The sequence below is a fragment of the Pagrus major genome, chromosome 17 (genome assembly GCF_040436345.1).
Source record: "Pagrus major chromosome 17, Pma_NU_1.0".
In the NCBI taxonomy this organism is placed as follows: Eukaryota; Metazoa; Chordata; class Actinopteri; order Spariformes; family Sparidae; genus Pagrus; species Pagrus major.
The window spans coordinates 190,269-212,742 of record NC_133231.1 but is presented as its reverse complement, the minus strand read 5'-3'; the positions used below and the strand labels follow the sequence as shown (position 1 = coordinate 212,742).

At 40.5% G+C, this 22,474-nt stretch overlaps 1 protein-coding gene across 1 annotated transcript in view; it reads right to left on the bottom strand.

The window, feature by feature from the left end:
• The window catches only part of LOC141011686 (aldehyde dehydrogenase, mitochondrial-like), a 49,296-nt gene extending 28,265 nt beyond the window's left edge, over positions 1-21,031 (bottom strand). Inside the window, exons 1-5 of the mRNA XM_073484927.1 lie at positions 20,871-21,031; positions 14,236-14,340; positions 3,153-3,293; positions 2,502-2,581; positions 2,159-2,270 (exon numbers count right to left, since the gene is read on the bottom strand). Coding sequence (XP_073341028.1) covers positions 2,159-2,270; positions 2,502-2,581; positions 3,153-3,293; positions 14,236-14,340; positions 20,871-20,987 — 555 coding nt within the window. The 5' untranslated portion in view covers positions 20,988-21,031. The remainder of the gene's footprint in view (positions 1-2,158; positions 2,271-2,501; positions 2,582-3,152; positions 3,294-14,235; positions 14,341-20,870) is intronic.
• Between the last annotated feature and the right edge of the window lie 1,443 nt (positions 21,032-22,474).

Sequence of the window (22,474 nt, the reverse complement as noted above, 5' to 3'; positions counted from 1 at the left end):
GTTTATTTATTTTATACTCCAAATAAATTTGGTCTCTGTGATAATTTCATTAGGTGGGTCAAAATTCTGTATGATAATCCTCAGGCGGCTATTTTGACTAATGGGCTGAAATCGGACAGTTTTCCATTGTATAGAGGAACGAGGCAAGGCTGCCCCTCTTGTTTACCGTTGCCATCGAACCGTTGGCGGAGGCCATAAGGATGGCACCTGCTATATGGAGTCTGCTAGTTGATTATGAGCACAAGATTAGTCTGTATGCAGATGATGTTTTGATATTTATTTCCAATCCAGAGACATCAATACCAGCTCTACTTAACATTATTGATTTATTTAGCAAATCTTCTGGGTATAAAATTAATTTGACCAAGTCTGAAGCCATGCCACTTGGGAGCCTTAATTCGATACCAGCTGCTTTACCTTCTTTTCCCTTTAAGTGGTCTCCGGCAGGTTTTGTATACTTAGGTATATTCATAAGCCCTAAATTTAAGCAAATATATAAAGCAAACTTTGTTCCCCTGTTCGAGTAGGTGAGGCAGGATTTGGAGCGATGGAATTCTCTGCCTGTCTTCTGGCTAGGACGTATATCCTTGGTTAAAATGAATATATTGCCTCAATTGTTGTATCCTGTTCAAATGATTCCGGTCATATTTTCAAATAGGGTGATGAAAAACCTGAATGGCTGGCTAAGTTCCTTCATATGGAGCAAGCGCAGACCAAAACTTAAAATGGCTACATTGCAGTTTCCAGGTTCTGTAGGGGGTCTAGACTTACCAAATGTCGGAACATATCAGTTGTGTACTCATATGAAGTATATTTATGACTGGGTTGTAAATAACTCAAGCTCTATTTGGTTGGGAGTTGAAGCTTCCCTTTTGAAGTATCCACTAAGGGACTTACTGTTCTTTGAGAAATTTAAAAATATCAGACTGAGTTGTAATAACCCGGCTACACTTAATACACTTAAGGCCTGGCGATCAGTATGTCGACTTGAGGGAAGGTCAAAGTTCACATCTGTTTTCACCCCTATTGTGAATAATCCTAATTTCCAGCCTGGGATGTTTGATATTGGTTTTAAACAGTGGGGGGATAATGGTTTTCATAGACTGAGGGACTTACTCTCTGATAATGTGGTTATGATATTTGAACAAATGATAGAGAAATATTATGTCCCCAGACATGACTTCTTTTGTTATTTGCAGATAAGGCATTATATCTTGCACAGTACTACTTTAACTGAGAGCCATGAAAGCTCCCCTGTTGAGAAATTATTATTTGTAACAGATAGAGAGGTATCTGTGAGTCTATTTTATAAAGCTATGTATTTCACACCCCCTGTTGGGTAATATCAGTCTGCAATCGTACCAAAGCAATACAGTTAAAGATTATACACAGAATGCACATATCCCCCAACCGCAGGCATCACTTCAATCCTACTCTCTCACCCATGTGCCTTAAATGCAAGATAGAAATTGGTACCCTAACTCATTGTTTTTGGTCATGTTTGAAACTGCGAATGTATTGGTCTAACGTGTTATCTGAATTAAAAAAGATATTGGGCTTAGAACTGGAGATGGACCCTGTGTCTCTCATACTGGGCCTCCCAAGCTGACGCTTAACATCCAAACATAATAAAAGGTTGTATTGTATTCTTACATACGCAGCGGGGAAGAATATTTTATTGCAGTGGATTAATGAAAAAGTACCAACTGTTAAAGGCTGGCAAAGAGTGGTGTTTGATCTAGTGCCATTAGAGTACCTTACATGTATATTACATTCAAAAACAGACCAATTCTATAAAGTGTGGGAACCCTATTTGAACTATGTAGAGCCTGATGTCTCTAATATCATGCTGCAGGGATTTTCTTGACTGCTCATACCGCACATTATTACTGTTTACCCCAAGTATTATTTATATGGATCTGAGCTGGTGTTCTGTTTTTTTTAAAATTATTATTTGTTTGTCTTGTTTTATTTACTATTTCTGTGAACCATATTGTGTAACCATCCTTTACTTGTGAAAGTAAAAATTTAATAAAAATACTGTTAAAAAAAAAAAAAGTTTAGACTGCAAACTGGTCAGTCAGCTGTGTACTTCTCTACACTTTTATTCTTTTCAATCTTTTTCTCCCTTCCTACCTCCATCCAACATCACCCTTACCGGTATGATTTGTCCACACACTCCGATGGGTTCATGTCTGGTGTAGCAGAAATAATCTCCATCAATGGGAATGGTCTTTCCCTCCCATTTGTCAGCCCAGCCTGCATAGTACCTGAACACAACACAAAGAGTTAAGACAGTATCTGTGCTCTCAACAGTTCAAAGCAGAAATACTTTATTTCACTCATGTCTTACCTATGAGATATCATCAAAGACCTAGATGTAATGGTATCGTTCAACTAGACTGAGGCAGTCACAGCTATCCATAAGAAATAACAAGGCAGTGTTAAATAAAGGCTGCTGCTCTAAAATGCCATGAAACTCTGGCTTGTGCATTTGTTACCTGAGACATTTCACCACATTGGGTATATCCACCGTGTAGGACACTGCATATGGCTTTCCATTGTCCAAGGTCTCCAGTTCCTGTGGCAACAACACAGTATAAAGTTTACCTGTTATGTAAAATACTGAACCAACTGAAGTTGTGCAACATCACGTGATATGATGTGAGAAGCTGTAGAAGACACGTGACAAGGAAGAGATGTGCATTTTTGATCATCTGGAGTATTATTAATTCAAGTAACTCTACTCATGTAACTATTCCTGTATAAGTAAAGCACAACAGCATATATATCATTGTTTCCTTCACAACTTTGTTTTGAACCTCAACTTTTCTTTCTGACTTTTTCCTCTAAATTATGTGCAAAAAGACAAATAAGAGGGGTAATGTGCAGAAAGATGTGCAGAAAGAAAAAGAAGAAGTACCAGTATCCAGTATCCAGTAAGTACTGGATAGTCAGTACTATACGTTCTGCGCCTGCTGTGATTTATGATAAAACAGGTTCATGTTTTATTTGCAGTTTTTATCTCAACACTGATTTAAATAGTACAATATGTGTGTGTTCATGTGAATATGTCTGGTGGCGCGACAGCATGACACAAAGACAAGCAGCCCTGCTGTTCAGCAGTGCTTAGACATTTCAGAATTACTCACAGCGAGGTAGGCAGCATCCCTCTCAATGGCATCAGCCAATCGGTTTAGTAATAGGCCACGATGAGAGGCATCCATCCGTCGCCATGGTGACCCCAATCTAAATGCATCACGTGCTGCTTTCACTGCCTTGTCTACATCTGCCTGTAAATATGACACCACATCATGCTCAGTGTTTATCCTCAAACAGTGACTGAGCCCTTCATTGACCTGAACCACAGAGAGAAGAAGCCTTTACATGAAACACTGCTGTTGGCCTGTTACAGTTAATACAGTTATTATCTGTTTCACGTTAAAAGCTCTCCACGCTTCAGTGGTCAGAAGCCCTTCATTTGTTAACAGGGCTTTACTGCAACCATCTGAAGGTAAACCATATGCAACAACAGCCACACAGATGAATGGATGATAAAGCAGAGAGCGTCAGAATTATTAAATAAAAATAGTCATTGTGTCACAGTGACAGTGTAGATTACAGTATTGTGAGAGCACCAGTAACTGCCCTCTGGGAGTGTTCTTTAAGGCTTCCATCATCACCAATGCCATATTAATGTACACATACAATCAATTAACCTGTGTGTTGTATTACCATTCTCATACAGGAGGTTAAATACGCCCAGGTGTCACAACATAACAACACGACTCAGAAAAGAAAGATCCTCATTGGCTGCTGCTGTTTCTGCCCAAACAAACTAAATAAACAAACTCTTTGTTTTCATGACTGAATAAACAAACTGACCTTAAAGGACAACACATTTTATGCTGTTTACTTTGTTTATATAAAATAACAATAAGTATGGAGCAGTCCAATTGTTTGACTGTCTATTTTTTCTTTGTTTGGGCTGATTTTCCCTCATGGCTAATCAAAGGGGATTCAGAGCACCTGTGCACAGGTGGGGGGACTGACTCCTGATTGGAGAAGTGGAGGCAGCTTGGGGTATTTCTCGCCCAGCCAATCAGGGTGTGACGACACCCTGTCGGAAAGGCTTTAAAGAGGTGGGAAATGGTACACCGACGGCTCTCACCCTCATTCAGAATCTGCCCCTGGCCCATGCTGAAGTTCTCCCTGTAGTTCCTAGAACCCCACTCCCCTTAGATTTCCAGCCAGAACTCTGGTCCATTTGGGGCCCTATTTTGTTTCTGAGCTGCCCACAGATTTAGGGAGGAAACTTTGTTTTGTTGGAAACCCTTTAAAACCCAGGCCTCTTAGAGCCTAGGTTGACTATTTTATTTCCCGGGAGCCTGTAAAAGAGGCATTTGTTTGTTACACCCCAAAAGAGGCATTTGTTCCAGTCCTAGTAGGGCATTCCCCTAGTTATATTTTTGTTTATTTTTATGTAGGTTGGGCTGGCCTGTGGGCAATCTACAGCCAGTACCGCCACATAAATGGCACAAATCTGGTTGATAAAGGAATTTAGTATCGTGTCCCAATCTTCTGACATACACTTTAACCAAGTGTATTATTTTGTGTATTTTGACTGTGTTACCCCTCCACCATGTCTTTGGAAGACCCCGACATAACATTGTCAGCATTCGAACCTTCCCTCACAGAGGTGCATGTCCTGACTGGGGAAGGGGAGGATGAAGAGGGATGGGTGGATGCTCCACTAGAACCTCAGTATCCTGTGGATACACACCCTCTTTTGGCTGTAGAAGGATTGTCACTCACGCCTTCATCCCTGGTTTCTGTAGCTCCTTCCACCCCAGAACAGTCTGACACTGATTTAGCCATTTTTGCTGAGGCTGTAAATTCAATGAAGCAGGTCTTCAAAAATACAGTGGATTGGCAGCGTGAGTGGCTGTCAAACATTACAAAGGGCATACCAATTGATAAGGCTCTGAAGGTGTGTACCACTCAGATGGCTGATCTAGTAGAGAAGACCAGTAACAGTTTACTGCTAGAGGTTAGGGATTTTGGCACAAAGTGCATAGATGCTGTTCAGTAGAATGCCCGGCAGACACAATCTGAGCTCCAAGAGTCCCTTGCTAGCAGCCATCAAAACTTGCTTTCTGTTGTCACCGAAAGCAAGGATGTACAACTTCTAGTGACTGAGGTGCACACCTTGCAACAGCAGTTGGGCTCAGTGCAGGCTACTCTCGAATCACTTGTACGTCAACAGTGCACACTCACTTGTCAGGACAATTCCCTACAAATGCGAGAGGAGGTGGTTGTGAAAGAAACTGTAGCACCTGTTGCAGGCCCCTCCCAAGCACACAAATCATTTGTTTCCCCAGTCAAAAATGTCATTTTGTTGCCAGCCCCTGCTGGAGTTCATTCTGATGTTGCCACACCTATGGGTGAAATTGGCCAGGATGGACCATGGTGAGTGACTGATGGCAACCTTCCCATTAAGATGGTTTTCCCTTGTTATGGCGGGCCCCGGGATGATAATGATCCTTTGTTGTTTTTGCAAAAAGTAGCAACTTTCTCTCTCTGAGACCACTTTCCCATGGTGAGATCCTGGCAACCATGAGAACTGTGTTGCATGGTTCTGCACGTGACTGGTGAGAGACGGCAAGGGAGAGAATCCAAACATGGGAAGACTTTCAGGGTGCTTTCCTGATGTCTTTTCTTCCGGAGGACTATGTTGATGTTCTTGAAGAAAAGATTCGGACTAGAGTGCGAGGAAGAGATGAGTCACTGAGAGACTTTGCTTTCTCCTTTCAAGCTTTGATTAAACGTTGGAATGCTACTGCAACCGATAGTGAAATTTTGAAAAGAATACTGAGGGGCATGAGTCCTTTTCTGCCATGTCAGCTCCGGGTCGGGTTGTGTCAATTGATGAGCTGATCCGCCTCGGGAGTCAAAAAGAGAGGGATTACGAAAACCAGAAAAGGTACAGTAGGACAACAAATGAATCTAACCGGGCTTCTGGATCAACTGAAAAGAAGGTTTTAAAGAAGCCGGAAACTGTTTGGTGTTGGCGCTGTCATGGTGATCATGCACCAGGATCCTGCCCACAGTTTCATGCCTCCCCCAGTAGTTCAAAATACAGTGGACAGCAAAAGTCAGAGCCAAGACAGGCTGCAGAGTCCAGTAAAAAGGGTCTATGGCTACCATCTCCAGTCAGCTGGCACCCAAGAACCAGCAGAAGAAGAAAACTAGCAGTGTGGTAGGGTCTACATCAATGCTGCCTCCTAGTCTGAGACAATTGATTGTCCCTGTCACAGTCTGTCAACATCATGGGAAAGCACTTTTAGACACTGGTGCGACTTACACATTACTGCACGCGAGTCTGTGGAGAAACATCAAAGGCCCCAATGAGTCCCTGGTAGCATGGCAAGGAGGTCCAATGTATCTTGCAAATGGCCAGCAAGCCAATCCTATTGGGTGTAAATTGCTAGAGTTCGGCATGCATGGTAACAAGTGGTCTGTACCTACTGCAGTACTGGATGCAGATGTGCTTGTGTATCCATTAGTTCTTGGTTTAGATTTTATGAGTATAAGTGGTCTTTTCAATGCTGAAACACAAAATCATATTAAACTGTGATGTTGTGATTACCCAGCGCCCCTACAGATTGCCTGTATAAAAAGCGGAGGATTGTTAAGGAGCAGATTGAAGACATGCTCCAACAGGGTATAATTGTGCCTTCCTGTTCACCATGGGCTTCCCCAATTGTATTGGTACCTAAGAAAGATGGTGGCTTCCCCCGGTTTTGTGTGGATTTCAAGATTCAAGATTAACTTTATTGTCCCACAATGTGGGAAATTTGTTCTGGGCCATTTGCCCATGCTGCAGCCACAAGTAACACAGAACATGCAATTACACACAATCACATACAATAGATATGCACATCTGTATCATACAAAGTGCCAGAGAGTTCTGTCGTGTGAATGAACAAAGTGAGGGAGATGCCTATTCTCTGCCAACAATTTCTGAGATCCTTGAGTCGCTGGCAAGCTCCACCGTATTTACCACCCTGGATCTTAATAGTGGTTATTGGCAGGTGGAAATGGACCCGGAAAGCCAGCCCCTGACGGCATTTGTCACCTCCTTTTGGGTTGTTCTATTTTTGGGTCATGCCGTTTGGTTTGAAGGGCGCTCCAGCCACCTTCCAAAGGCTGATGAATCATGTCCTGCGGAGCTGCCTTGCAGACTGCTGCATGGTGTACTTGGATGATATTATTGTGTTTTCTAAAGACACCCAGACACACTTTGGTGAGTGACATCCAGTGAGTGTTTGTCTCCAGCAGGCTGGCCTTACCCTCAAGCTGAAGAAATGCCACAATTCTGTTGTCCAGAGCTTAAATTCCTGGGTCATGTAGTGAACAGGGAAGGAGTGCGGGCAGATCCTGCAAAGACGGAGGCCTGCGTGACTACCCAGTACCAAGGAACCTAAGGGAAGTCCAAAGGTTTCTGGGTCTTGCGGGATGGTACTATCGTTATGTCCCGAACTTTTCAATGATTGCGGAGCCTCTTAATGCACTGAAAAGAAAAGGAGCAGTGTTTCTGTGGACGGATCAGTGTCAGAGAGCAATTCAGTGTCTCAAAGACCATCTGACCTCACCTCCTGTCCTTGGTCACCCCGATATGTGTAACACCTTTTGTGGTCTACACAGATGCCAGTTTGACAGGTCTTGGAGCGGTCTTGGCACAAAGATCTGACACCACCTCCCAGGAGCAGGTCATTGCATATGGGAGTCGCTCTCTTTCCAGCGCAGAGCAAAATTACTCCACCACAGAACGTGAGTGTCTTGCTGTGGTTTGGAGTTTAGAGAAATGGAGACATTTTCTGGAAGAAAAACCTTTTGTGGTCGTCACTGAGAGCCCACCCCTTGTCCAGGGCTTTCCAAAATTTTACAGTCAAACTTGCCCCGCGGTGGGTTGGCCCGTATCGAATTGTGGAGCAGGTAGGTCCCGTGAACTACCAGATTGTGCTGGAGGATACAGGTCAGGACCTGCGGGTGGTTAACGTCTGTAATTTAAAGGAGTGTCACCCCACTAGGGGGATGAGGATGAATTTAGTTTTTTTTTTTTAGCAGTCCAATTGTTTGACTGTCTATTTTTTCTTTGTTCGGGCTGATTTTCCCTCATGGCTAATCAAAGGGGATTCAGAGCACCTGTGCACAGGTGGGGGGACTGACTCCTGATTGGAGAAGCGGAGGCAGCTTTAAAACCCAGGCCCCTTAGCGCCTTTTAATTTGCAACATCTGTTTCTGCAGTGTGCACTGAAACAGTTATTACAAATCAAATAAAATGATGCATCTGAAGCTACATGAATCTGTATTGTTTCTGGAGCATCAGCAGAAATAGTCACAATAGCAAAAACACTTTAAACTCATTAGTATCTCCGTGGAAAGAGACTACGTTGTTTGTAACAGTTTGCTGTTAGCCGAACTAGCGTGCTGTGCTTGTGCAAAACAGCGGCAGTGAGTGAGAGACTGCGGACAGGGCAGGTTCAAATATCGCTTTCTACATGTTTACACGTTTATGCTTGTTGAACAGGTGTACTGATTTAGTATTAACAAGGTTTTATTGCACTTACAGTAATGAGAGTTGTTGCTGTCAACTCGAGCCAACTTCAGTAATTATCAAATAGTTCACTTCGCTGTCTCCAGCGCCGCCTCTCTGCTCTGTTGACTTCACTCCATATGTGTTTATTTGGTGGAGTACAGCAGAGGACAGAACGCAACAACCTTCATGACATCCATTAGAAGATGTCACAAACTCTTAATGTTGATAACACAGCGATATTGATCATTGGACAAACTTCCAAATATCAGACAGTCTTGGTTCTCTGTCCCACTCAGTAACTCCACACTGCAGAACTCTGGGTGTCATTTTGGATCAAAACACTCAGTTTAGTTAAAAACATGTAAATTCAGTCGTTCAATCCAGTTTCCACCATCTCAGAAATATTTTCAGGATCAGATCAGTTCTCTCTTACAAACATCTGGAAACTGTTATGCATGCATCCATAACCAGTCCATTAGTTGTTGTTTTTTTTTTATACTTTATTGTCTTCATTTCAGTTAATTTGAAACTTGCTTTACATAATCGAATAGTCTACATTTCTTTGAACACATTTTTGTTTTTGTTTTTTGTTTACAGTCTCCATCCCTATTTCCCCATCCCACCACCATTGTTAACAACAGTAATAATAACAATAAAATAAAAAAGGACTTCTTGGGCTTTCTGTATACAATTTCAATAAACAATTGATTATATTCATGAATGTATGCATACAGAGAAAACAATAATAATGATAAATAAATAAATCCATTAGAAATAAACAATGATAGTAATAATAATGCCCTATGGCTTTGTCCACTTATTGTTATTGTTAACTTAAATTATTCTTTTTTATTTGCCTCTCAGGTGCTGTTCCTATTACCTTAACTAATGAACTGATAAAGGGCCCATTTCTTTTCAAATAGCTTGACCTTATTAATGAACCTATAAGAAACTTTTTCCATTCTGTTCATTTCTTCCAAAGTTTCTAACCACTTGCTTATCTTAGGTGGTTCATTTTTTTCCCAGTTCCTTGTTATCTGTTTAAGTGCTGTGGTTCTCAGAGCTTCAAAGAAGTATATATGTTCTTTCTGTAATACTTTAGGTCATATACCCAGTAGTATATTACGTTTTTCTAAAATCACTTCTTTTCCAAAAACACTCTGCATCTGTTTTAGGACATCTGTCCAGTATTCTTGCAATTTATTACATGTAAAAAAAAATATGTAAGTAATCTGCATTGTTTGTCCCACATCCCCTCCAGCAATTAGTGCTGGATTGTATATATTTAAAAGTTGTCAATGGTGTTTGGAAATACCTTAAATTCATCTTCCATGCGTACTCCTGCCAGAAGGGAGATCTTATGTGGGCTACAATATCTTTAAAGCTTTGCTTCCACTCGCTATCTAATATTCTTATTTTCAACTCCTTCTCCCATTTCTATTTGATACCGTTCAAGTCCTCAATTTCATTGCATTGTAATATTTGATAAATTTGTCCAATTATCTTTTGTGTGTTTTTACTCTGGCATTGTGTTACCATACATGCAATTAATGGATGGAGGTTTTCAAGACTTGATAATTGGACATTTTCATTTAAATAATTTCTTATTTACATGCATCTGTAAAAATGACTCTTTGGGAGCTGATATATATTTGCTATATTATCAAATGACTCGATTCCTTTATTACAATACATTTGACAGTACATTGTGAGACCCCTGTTTCCCCAGATTTTGAAAGCATCGTCTGTCGTCCGTTACGGCTAGTTTGCGGGGTCACGAAGATAACGCGTTTTGCTTCAAAAAACAATATCCGTTCAAAAGAGTAAAACATTTGCATCACAAAATCGTGTACGACAAAAAAGTCAGACCTCACGATCACCTGGCACTATTTTCCCTCCCTTCGTATCACTGCGCGCTTCCGCCTGTTGACACACCGCACCACTCCGTCAGCTGTTTCACGGTGTTTACATGCTCGGATGTGCGAGAGAGCTAATGTGACTACTAGCGAGATTATTAGACAAGAGGATATATAAAAATGGTGCGGATTTGCGATTATCCGGGTTGCAACAACAAAGATCACACCAAGTCGCCGTATATATTTCACCGCTTTCCTGTCACGGACATTGCTATTAGGCAACTTTGGCTTCTTGCCATAGGCTTGAACATTGAAGCGAGACTGCCAAGGGTGAAAAAGCTTCGTGTGTACTGCACACGTCAGCAAGGACGATGATGTTCCTACACGCCCAGGAAAGAGGAAGAAACATGTTTTGAAGAGCGCTGCTGTGCCACGACCCCAGGTAAGAACAACTATCTACAAGCTAAAGACGGTGCCTTTTTATATGATGACTGTTATTATTATTGTCAGCAACTTGGACCGCTTCTCTGTCTCTCTCCTCTCTCTCTGCCCGTTCTAACTCCATTTGACGAAGCTCGGTGTCTGTGTATTCGGGTTCATAAAGATATCCCTTTGGCTCTGTGGTAAAAGGAATGTCTTCATCACTCGTTTCGTAGTCAGACATATTTACGTTTACCATCTGAGCATGTAAACACCGTGAAACAGCTGACGGAGCGGTGCGGTGTGTCAACAGGCGGAAGCGCGCAGTGATACGAAGGGAGGGGAAATAGTGCCAGGTGATCGTGAGGTCTGACTTTTTTGTCGTAAACGATTTTGTGATGCAAATGTTTTACTCTTTTGAACGGATATTGTTTTTTGAAGCAAAACGCTTTATCTTCGTGACCCCGCAAATTAGCCGTAACTACTTTCTTCAGCAACAACAGCGGGACAGACCTCGGCTCACAGGACGCAGTGGGGGAAAAGTCACTGCTGATGCACGACACTGATGGTGAGGATGTCATACAACTTCATGTCAAAAAATCCGAACTATCCCTTTAATTAAACTAGGTAATGCGAGTCCCCCTTCACTACTTTTTCGCTGTATAATTTTAAGTTTGACCCTTGGTTTCTTCTCATCCCATATTAACCTTCTCAGCAGGTTTTCCCAATATTTGAAACATTTCTGTGTTATGTACAAGGGTAGATTCTGGAAGAAAAATAAAAAACGTGGCAAAACATTCATTTTAAGAACACTAATTTTTTCCAATAATGATAAAGGTAAATATTTCCACCTTTTGTAGATCTTGTTTTACTGATTTTTCCAATTTTCCATAATTGTAAGCATATAAATTATCCAATTTATTTGATATATTCACTCCCAAGTATCTTACTTTGTTTTGGTCCCATTTAAAATCAAATTGTTTTTTAAAGTGATTTTCTAGTTGACACCCAATTTGCATGGCTTCCATTTTATTCAAATTCAACTTATATCCTGACAGAATACTATAGTCTTTAATTTCAACTAACAATTCCGGCAAAGAGTTGAAAATGTCTGTTACATACATGGCTATATCATTTGCATATAATGCTATTTTCTGTTCTTCCTCATATTAAGACCCTTTATTGCAATATTTTGTCGTATTCTTTCTGCTAGAGGTTATATACATAATGCAAAAAGTTGTGGTGATAATGGGTCTCCTTGTTTGATTCCCCTTTTTATAATAAATGTGTCAGAGTTCCATTTACCTTTACTCTTGCATTTGGTTCTTTATACGTTCCTCTTATCAAATTAATAAATGTCTCATCAAATCCATATTTCTTACATACTTCAATTAGGAAAGGCCATGACACCCTATCGAATGCTTTTCCGCATCCAGCATCAAAATCAGCATTTGTGTCCTTGTGTTTTAAAGCATAGTCTATGACATCAAGAGTACGGCGAACATTATCCCCAAGTAACCAGTCCATTAGATTCAATTCTTCCTTTTCCCCCGGCATCAGTAGAGTATCTCTCTCCCCCCTCAAGCTCATCCAGAACTCTCCTGCCAGAATCTTGACTCGGACTAGAAAACAAGAAGACATCTCACTGACCCTGGCTTCTCTACACTGGTTACCTGTTGCTTTTAGAATTGATTTTAAGATTGTATTGATTACTTACAAAGCACTGAGAGGCCTTGCTCCAAGATATCTAACAAGTCTTTTATTGTCCTGTGTTCCTTCTCAGATGCATCTTTTCTAGATCGAGCCTTTCCAGTTAGGCTTCATACAACAAGCACGTTGTGCACCAGAAATAATCATCTGTGCGAAACACAGTGTGATGTATATTTAACCTGGATTAAACTATCGATTTAGTAATCGAGTAACTCAAATTACTCTAGGAATCGTTTCATCCCTTGTTTACTGGAGAGGGACCTTATTCAGAGACACAGAGCTCCACAAGATCATGTGCAAGAGTGATCTCGGCAGCTGAAGTTGATCCTCTTTGTGTCCTTTTTTAGTATATTCAGCTGCAGCAATGATTTTAAAAACACACTTTGTAACCTCAATCACTGATTTTGCTGAAACTGTCTCAACTCCTAGTGGTGTACTGTTTGTCTCCTGATGGACGGATATTATTATTCAATGCTCAGGTAAGTAAATAAGCTAATTGCTACAAAGTGTAGATGCTATTGGCTCGTTAGCACAGCTAAGTTTACAAAGATGGGTTCGGGGACATGAGAGGGAGATTAGCGAGACGGGGCTGTGTGTTAGCGGTGTCATTTGATTGAGGTATTAAAGAACCAGTGTCTTCTTGAAGATTTGTTTGATTTAAATTTATATTTGTTAAATTTTAAATTCTGTAACATTACATTTTAAAGAATTGGCAACTTTTTAAAGACTTACTGAATTAACTTTCATTTTTAAAATCTGTACTAATAACAAACTTCTCAAATTAAAATATCTGTATTAAGAGTCTATTAACTTTTAAAATATATTTCTAATGATAAACTTTGTGTTTGTCTTAAATTCTGTTTTGCTTCTTGACAGGAAAAAAAAACGACACGAAGAAGACAAACTCTTTCGGAGGTTAATCTGGCACAAGCACTTGCAGATGTCCATCTGTCTGCAGCTAAGCACTCTTGGTTAAATGTGGCAACACAACAAGTTAACCATTTCTTTGAGATTTTATGGCAGTCAGCAAACAAGCTCATGGCGAATGGCCCAGAACAAATTTCCCACATTGTGGGACAATAAAGTTAATCTTGAATCTTGAGGTCCATTAGCCACAGCTGCTGGACTGAAGTGCAGCTGTAGACTGGCATAAAAAAAACAACTCAATACTCTCTTTTGGTCCTGTAGGTCTTAAATAATTACAAGATTGTGTACTTTCCATGATGTCTTTCCTCGCAGATTCCACAATGTAATATTGGGTTTTCCAATAATTAGTATGGATATGATACACTTCCCAGTTTAGTCCCGTAGGATGCTTCCCTTTGCTATGCAGAGTCTGATTTAATAACAAGTTTACAGTAAGTACATGTACTGAAGTACTTCAGCTAAGAACATATTGAAGGTACAAGTACTTTGAATGGTAATGCTTTTAATTTGCAACTATAGGTATAGGTGTATTTTGGGACAGTTTCCGTTCAATGCAGAACATTTTTTTTCAGGATGGCGTATGTGTTGACAGAACCATCATGAAACAGTTAATTATATAAAATATAGAAACTACAGGACATGTGGTTTATAGAGCAGATGTGCATGATGGCTGATACTTTCCAGTTCTAGTAAATGTTCCCCACCACACATACTGGTTACCTCATCGGCCTCAGCCACTTGACAGATGACTTCCCCCGTTGCTGGGTTGATGGTAGGGAAGGTTTTCCCACTCACTGCATCATGCCACTGGTTGTTGATGAATAGCTGAAACAATCAAAAGGATCATTACAGGGCTGCAACTGTACCAACACACACACTTAATTCAGTTCACGTTTCAGATGTTTTATTTTTCCCTTCCTCGCATATTCCTCACAAAATGTCCTTAAGCTGAAAAACACAACACATTTCATCACTTGTATCGGCCCTCCACTGCTTATACCGTGTCCTAACTGGATGCGACATGAGCGGGCGTCCGACAATCGCGTCACATCTGACACTCTGTCCAAACTGAATGCCTTGACTATGTGCGTCTGTTGTCATGGAAACACATCAGCTGTGCGCTCAACATCCGACTGGAGAGAGACGCAACCACCCGGTTAAAAGATGGGTGAGTACTTGCTTCCTACGTTTGTACTTTTTAAACAGAAAACAAGTTTTATATTGTGAGATTTAGATGTTTCTTGACATATAATATAGCCAACAGCAAGTTAGTAGTTATTAGCAAGCGTCATTCATGTTAGTTATGACTCATAACTGACGTGAACTACAGTGTGACCACCTGGTCTCAACTTATGAGACCAGTTGGCCACACTGTAACCGATAGATATGTGTGTAATTAGGGGCATAGCGCCCTCTACCATTAAAACATTAAACGTCACCCAGAAACAACAGGACTAATTAGACTTTGTTGTTTTCAAACAGGACCCTTTCAGACGTCAGGAGTTTAAAAAAAAGGAAAGTGGCTGCTTTTCTACTCCTCCAGCAGAGCACCTCCAGCAGGACAAGGCAGTGGGTCCATCCTCTCAACCAGGCACGAAAACAGCAGGGGGATTACTATAACCTTGTGCAGGAATTGGCATTTGACAGTAAAAGATACCAAAACTACTTCAGGATGAGCGCTGCCCAGTTAGAAGAGGTGTTGTCTTATGTAGGGCAGGACCTTTGTAAGCAAATGACTAACTACAGAGAGCCAATTGAGGCTAAGCAGAGATTGGCTATCACATTAAGGTAAATAAAAAGACACACGCTTCAGATAATAAGTATTATTTTTTATTTATTCCATACAAAATACTTCCTGTAAATCTGTGTAATTAAAACGATCAATCAAACATGTAATAATAAAGAGACAGTAATAAATAACAAGAATACAGAATAGAATACAGGAGTTAATAACAATTCAAAGCCTAATAATTCATAAGTGTTCATAAGTGGGGTTGTTTGGGTTGTTGAAATAGTAAGGGCTGTGGTGGGGTGGGATGGGGTGGTATAGTTGGGGGGGAGGGTGAAAAACCTGGTTGTTATCCCAATTTAAAATTGAGGTCAACAGCTGTGCTTTCAGCTGGCCCTTGTTGGTTGTCACTTGCTTGAACTCTGGCAGTAAACTGAGCAAAAACATTTCATCTGGGTCATCAGGTTGAATAGGAGTCTTCAAAATCTCATAGAGGTCTTCGGTGGAGGGGTTCTGTGGTGGATTTCCTTGCTTACTCTTTTCCCGCTTCCTTCTTTTGGAGCTGTAGGAGTGGGTCCTCTCTCCTTCATCTCTCTGCTCTCTCACCTGTCTCTCCTCCCCACCATTTCCCCTCACCTCCCTCTCTGTTCTCTCCACACTCTCCACATCTACTCTCCTCTCATCCTCATCCTCATCTTCATCTTCCACTTCCACCTCTTCAGATCTTCCTCCTCCTCCTCCTCCTCTTCCGTCCTCACTACTTCTCCCTGGTCGTGGCTGCTTCTGGAACTGAAAATAGACAAACATCCATGGTGATTCAAATATGTAGATGTTATATTGCAATATGTTACAGTAAAATAATTAAGTAATACTTTGTCCAAAAAGAATAGATGTACAATATTTATTATAATGTGAATGCACCTTATTGGAGTAGTTTAGGCCCAATGTCACTGTGGGCTCATGTGTTTTAACTCCATGGTTATTTAAATTTCTTATCTCACTAATGTGCCCATCACATAGATTAGCTTACTACTGCACTGTATTGTACTTAAGTACAATTTGGATGTACTTTACTCACTTTTTTTGATACTTTATACCTCCACTCCACTATATTTTGTGAGCCAATATAGTGCTTTTTACTCCACTACATTTATTTGACGGCTTTAGCTACTAGTTATTTTGCAGAATTAGATTACAAAATAAAACACACACTGTTACTTTTACAAAATAAAACACACACTGTGGTATTGCTACTTTCACTTAAGTAAAAGATCTGAATACTTCTTCAACTGCTGTATACAGTACAAATAATCCAACCATCTTTCCCTGAGATGTGGCAGCAGAAACCACATGGATTTCAGGTGTCTCCATTCCTTCTTACTACCCCCCTCTGACCCACTGGGTGGAATAACTTTCCAGAGTCTGTTAAAAGTGTCACGCAAAGATTTCCACTTGTTCTTGCATTGCTCTGGATCTGTTAAGAAAAGAGAAAAATATTATTCAATGCAAATAAAATGTAACTAAACATAGGTCTTTCTTTTGCAGATACATGGCATCAGGGGACTCCATGCATTCAATGACCTATGACTACAGAGTGGGGGTGCAAACAGTGTCAGACTGTATCCTGGACACCACCAAGGCCATTAAAAAGCACATGCTGCACCGCTTCCTCCCTCAACCAACAGAAGAAACCTGGGCTATGGTGGCCAGGGGTTTCTGGGAGAAATGGCAGTTTCCCAATTGCATTGGAGCACTAGATGGGAAACATATTGCAATCACAGCTCCACCCAGGAGTGGAAGTCTCTTTTTTAATTATAAAGGGACCTTCTCTATTGTACTGCTGGCCCTTGTCGATGCAAACTACAGGTTCCTGGTGACACAAATCGGAGATTTTGGCAGAACCAGCAATGGAGGTGTCTTCAGGAACTCTGCACTGCGCAGGGGGCTGGACAACACCCTCCACGTACCACCACCAACACCCCTGCCAGACGCTGAGTTCCTAGGGGAGGTGCCTAATGTTATAGTCGCTGATGCGGCATTTCCCCTAAAGCCATTTCTCCTGAAGCCCTTTGGAGGACGAAACCTCTCTCAGGACAGAGCCACATACAACTATCAGCTGTCAAGGGCTCGCATGACAGTAGAGAAGGCCTTTGGTATGCTGGCTGCAAGATGGAGGATCATCCTCCGTACCATCCATATGTCGGTGGAGAAAGTGGACACACTGGTTGTGGCAGCCTGTATTCTGCATAAATTTCTCATGAGGCCTGGTGATGCAGAGTGCAGGCTGCCGTGCGAGGATGAAAACCTGCAGTCAGTGAATGACCATCTGAACCGTGGTGGTCAGGAGGCATTTGCTGTGCGGGATAAGTTTGTGCAATACTTTTCTGAAGCATAAACACATAGGCCTACTGATGGAAATGAAATCAGCACCTGCACATGACACATAGATTTTTATTGTATGGTATTTTGTATGTTTTTCTTTGAATAATATTTTTTAAAAGCAATTCTTAATTTACTTACTTATATTCATAGATTAAAATGACATGACATATTCCTTATTTCTATTATCAGTGACTGTACATAGATTTCAGAAACAGACAAAAAAAAAAGTATTGTCACACCCTGCATGTGTAATCTATTTGTTGATGTAATTTCTCTCTTTGTCATCTTTATTTAAAAAAAAATCCTTTTCTCATCAAATTAAACAGTTCAATTTACAATCATGTTTGTGTGAATACAATTTTCCTTAACTAGGAATGTCGTTGAATGCTAAAGAGGACTAACTTACACTAGAAATACAGAATTACTATAGTGGCCTCTCTCTCAAAGAAAACAATGGGCTCTATGCACAGCTCCACTATTTCCTGAACTTAATGCTGCTCCGTTATTTCCGGTCTTACATTATTGGACAAACTGATTAATCCAGGTGTGTCTGAGTAGTCACAATGGTCAGACACACCTGGATTAATCAATTTGTCCAATAATGTAAGACAGGAAATAACGGAGCAGCATTAAGTTCAGGAAGTAGTGGAGCTGTGCACAGAGCCCATTAGTCAAAGCATTAAAATGTTAAATATTTGGGTCAGTAATGATCAGTCTATTAAAAATAGTGATAAATAAATTTGAGAAATATTAACATCAATGTTGCACTGTACATAGTACAGACAGATGATGATGTTAAGTGAAAAAATAAACGTTGCACAAAAACAACAAAACCGAAACAGACATGGAGAGGATTATTTCAGGGGCACAACTTGTTTAACCCTACCGTTAAACCGTTCAACCAACGGTTGTTTAACAGTAATTAAACAGTAACTAGATTGACAGAAAACCTAATGTAGCAAGGGTTTATAATCAACTTTCAGTTAGGCTATAGCATGAAGAACAAATCCGCCTTCTCCGGATACTATAACACTGTGTATCAATGTTGCGGGTATTGATATTGTATCATATCACCATCTCCACTTTGTAAAAATAAGCTAGCTAGTAATGTAGCATCCTAGCAGAAAACACACAAACATAACTTACCAGAGACTTTTAGTTCCCGGGCGATCTCCCTCCAGGCAGCTGCCACCTTATTGACATTTTTGTAGTGAAATGAGGAGGTATCGTACAGGTAGCTCCTCATTTCAACCAACTGAATCAGGCGTCAGGCTCTAAACGGCGCATCGCGTCGCGCTGTATCGTGCTGCGTCGCGCGCGGCCAGTTAGGAAATTCAAATAGAAAACCATTGCTTTTGCAGCTGTCGCTCGCTCGCGTCGCATCCAGTTAGGACACGGTGTTAGGTGTCATTCTAAATAATGAATAAAGTCTCAAACTCAAGTAGGAATGAGCAGGTGTCAGGCTTCACAGAGGTGAAGACACTTCAGCAAGTTTCATTCTGTTTAAAGAAGTGAGACCAAACACAGACTTCATATTTCTAAAAACAATGAACACCACGTCAGTCAGTCTGAGTCCCGTTTCAGCAGCATCACTGCTGTATTGCATGTAGAAGTGGTCAATGAATACAGTTGATGTAAACTGTTCTGTCCACCAGGCTGGTGCCATGAGAAGATAACAACCAGAGATGGACACTCGAGTTTGTGACTTGGACTCGAGTCAGACTCGCCCTCAAAAGACTGAAGACTCGACTCAGACTCAAGATTTTGGACTCGTGAACAATGTTTAGTATTTATTTTAATGGTGCATCAACATTAAGAAAATGAACTGAACATCATTCCCTCATGCGTAACCTTACACATATGGTGCACGATATGCAGCCACAGATGACAACAGCTCTCAGTTTGTCATTAGCTTTGTCTGTAGCAACTACACACAAAGTGCAAACAAAGGTATCGCCAAATGCAACATTTGCAGAATGTCACTTCAAAACTCATTCCAAAGCACACATTTCTTTCAGGAATAAATGTCAGCTGATGTTCACTGTTAAACAACACAGACAACTGTATCCACAAAAATGTTCTGGTCTGTAAGAAAAGGACTTAAGATAGCCAATAATTCCAATGATATTTCATCATGAGTTTTATAAGGAATCATTTTTGTCACACGAAGAAATGAGCCAGTTGTCACAAATGGTAGATATCTCTTTTTGAACAAACCTCTTCATGTTTTAATATCACCACTTTATGGACTTTATGGCAGCAATAGTGTTTTACATTTAGCTACTGTAGCTGTGTATTTATGTTGCAAGGCAAAATACAGTTATTAATTTTAAAGGAAAGCTTTCATTGTGTGTTTTTTGCGTTGTAATAGCCTGTTTAAAGTGATCATACACCAAACAACTATCAGTGCTGATAATACTCTGCTAATAGATAAAGGAGTGATGATAATACAGTACGAGCTTTGAATTCCTTTGCTCAAACACTTGAGACTTGTTTTGTTTGTTGAAGAAATGTTAATGAGCAGAGAAAGATGTTCATTGACTGATGTTTCTGCCTAAACAAACTAAATAAACAAACTCTCTTTGTTTTCATGACTGAATAAACTAAATAAACAAACTGACCCTAAAGGACAACACAGTTAATACCATTTTACTTTGTTTATATGTGGCGGACCCTGCCACCTTTCTTAGCTTCAAACAGTGTTCTGGGACCTTATTTTCCTCTGAGAACAGCTTGTTTATTCACTTATGGAAACTGTATTATTACCTCATTAATATTGTGAATATTAAAATTCTGCCTGAATTTCTTCGAAGATGTCTTCCTTGTGTCTTTAGCTCTGAAATGGCCGCTGACATGGCGGTCGGTGCTCCCGGGTCATGAAAAGGACACTCTGTTAATAATTAGTAAGTTATATAACTTCACCTCAACACATGAACTTTATCTCTGCAGCTTTATCATCAGCAACACACTGATTCTTGTTTCTGCTCCTTCTGCTGTCACACACATCACATTCATGTTCACATTACTGTGTGTGGACTTCACTATCACAACACACAGACCGTAACGTCCCGTCACCTGAACTAACACCAGTCCATGTTAGCTGACTCCTCTGTACTCTCTCTACACACGGATTTGTTTGTCTGCTGCAGCACCACACACACACACACACACACACACACTTGTTGATTGCGCAGTTGGCCCATGTCCATGAGACCAACTACATCTCCCTTCTTAGACCCGCTACCTTGTTATAGTGGACGTCGGGCTGGGTGTTGGGTGCTGGGATGGCGGCCGCCGAGAAGTGACGCGCCGACAGTCTGTTGAGTCTGAGCAGAGCCTGAGAAAACACGGTCCGGATCATGGTGCTGCCTTCAGTTCGCCACACAAACAACACTGCTGCGCTGCGTCTTCTTCTGGTGTTTGTCGGAGGGTAGCACACAGCTCCGTCAGCAGCGGCAGAGCCTCCCAGCGGCCCCGGCAGGTACTGACCTGTGCGGACAGACCGGGGACAGACAGTCGCCTTCCTCCTCCGCGCGCTGACAAGTTTTTTTTAAATTCTTTATTGAACAAATTGTCAAACAACTTCACAACAACAAATAACTGCTAAATGCATACAATCAAGTAAAATTAAACAAGCCAGGGGGCAACCCGCAAACAAAGAGAGACAAATGAATACAAACTAAACAAATACATTAAAAAGTAAATTAAAAAAAACAAAGTGACAGTTTGTAAATTCATAAATTACACACTTTACAGTTTTTATGGCCTTCATGTTGAAAGAAGATTTAATAGTTTTTATGTACTCTTATGTAATCAAAATCTTTGTAGAGACAGTGAAAAGGACTTTTGGTTGGTGAACTTGTGTTCTGTCATGTATAGTTTGACCAGGATCATCAATAGATTTATTTATGACATTTGAAATGTATTCCTTAAATTTTTAATCATAGTTACAGAATCCAAATATAACTTGTTCATAAAATAATGTAAAATCTTATTTGCTGGCAATGTGAAAACACATAGAGTCTGGTGTCAGTCAGAGCTGTGCAGAAAGTACAGATTATATTTATTCATCTTGAGGAAATACTTTGCAGGGTAAAACTTTTAAATGAAACCTCTCTAATCGTGTTAGTACTGTAATAAAGTATGTGTGAGGCAAAGACCAAACTTTTAGTCAAGGAAAGTAACTGGACTTATGGCTTTGTGACCTTATTCTGAAACAGAGAGCAAATAGCTTTGTTTTTGTACTTACAGGACGATCAGGAGCAAATTCTTCCACATGCTGTCGACAGGATTAATCAAAGAAACATCAGTGTGATGAGGCACACCCTTTCACAAAATCAGAGCACCATTAGGAACAGCAACGTTCTCCAGGTCCTCCTGGGAATCCCAAGGCGTTCCCAGGCCAGATGACATATATTATCTTTCCAGTGAGTTCTGGGTCTGCTCCATGTTCTTCGTACTACAGAATAGATACCCAATTCTGTTATAAGAGGGTCTGATTATCTACTGAGCAATAATCTGGACATTTGGGATTCATTCACAGAGAATTTATATTGTAGTTATATTTTGGTACAACTGATACTATTTTATTATCTTTCAGGGAAGATGGAGTGATGACTCCTGCCTCACTCTACAGTCTATGTGATCTATGATTATGTGTGGGTATGTATATATATATATATATATATATATATATATATATATATATATATATATATATATATGTGTGTGTGTGTGTGTGTGTGTGTGTTTAAAATTAAAGGAACATTGAAGGAAATGAATCAGAGCACTGACCATCACAACCAGCTGTTACCACAAAACACATGCACAAAATAATTACAGAAAACG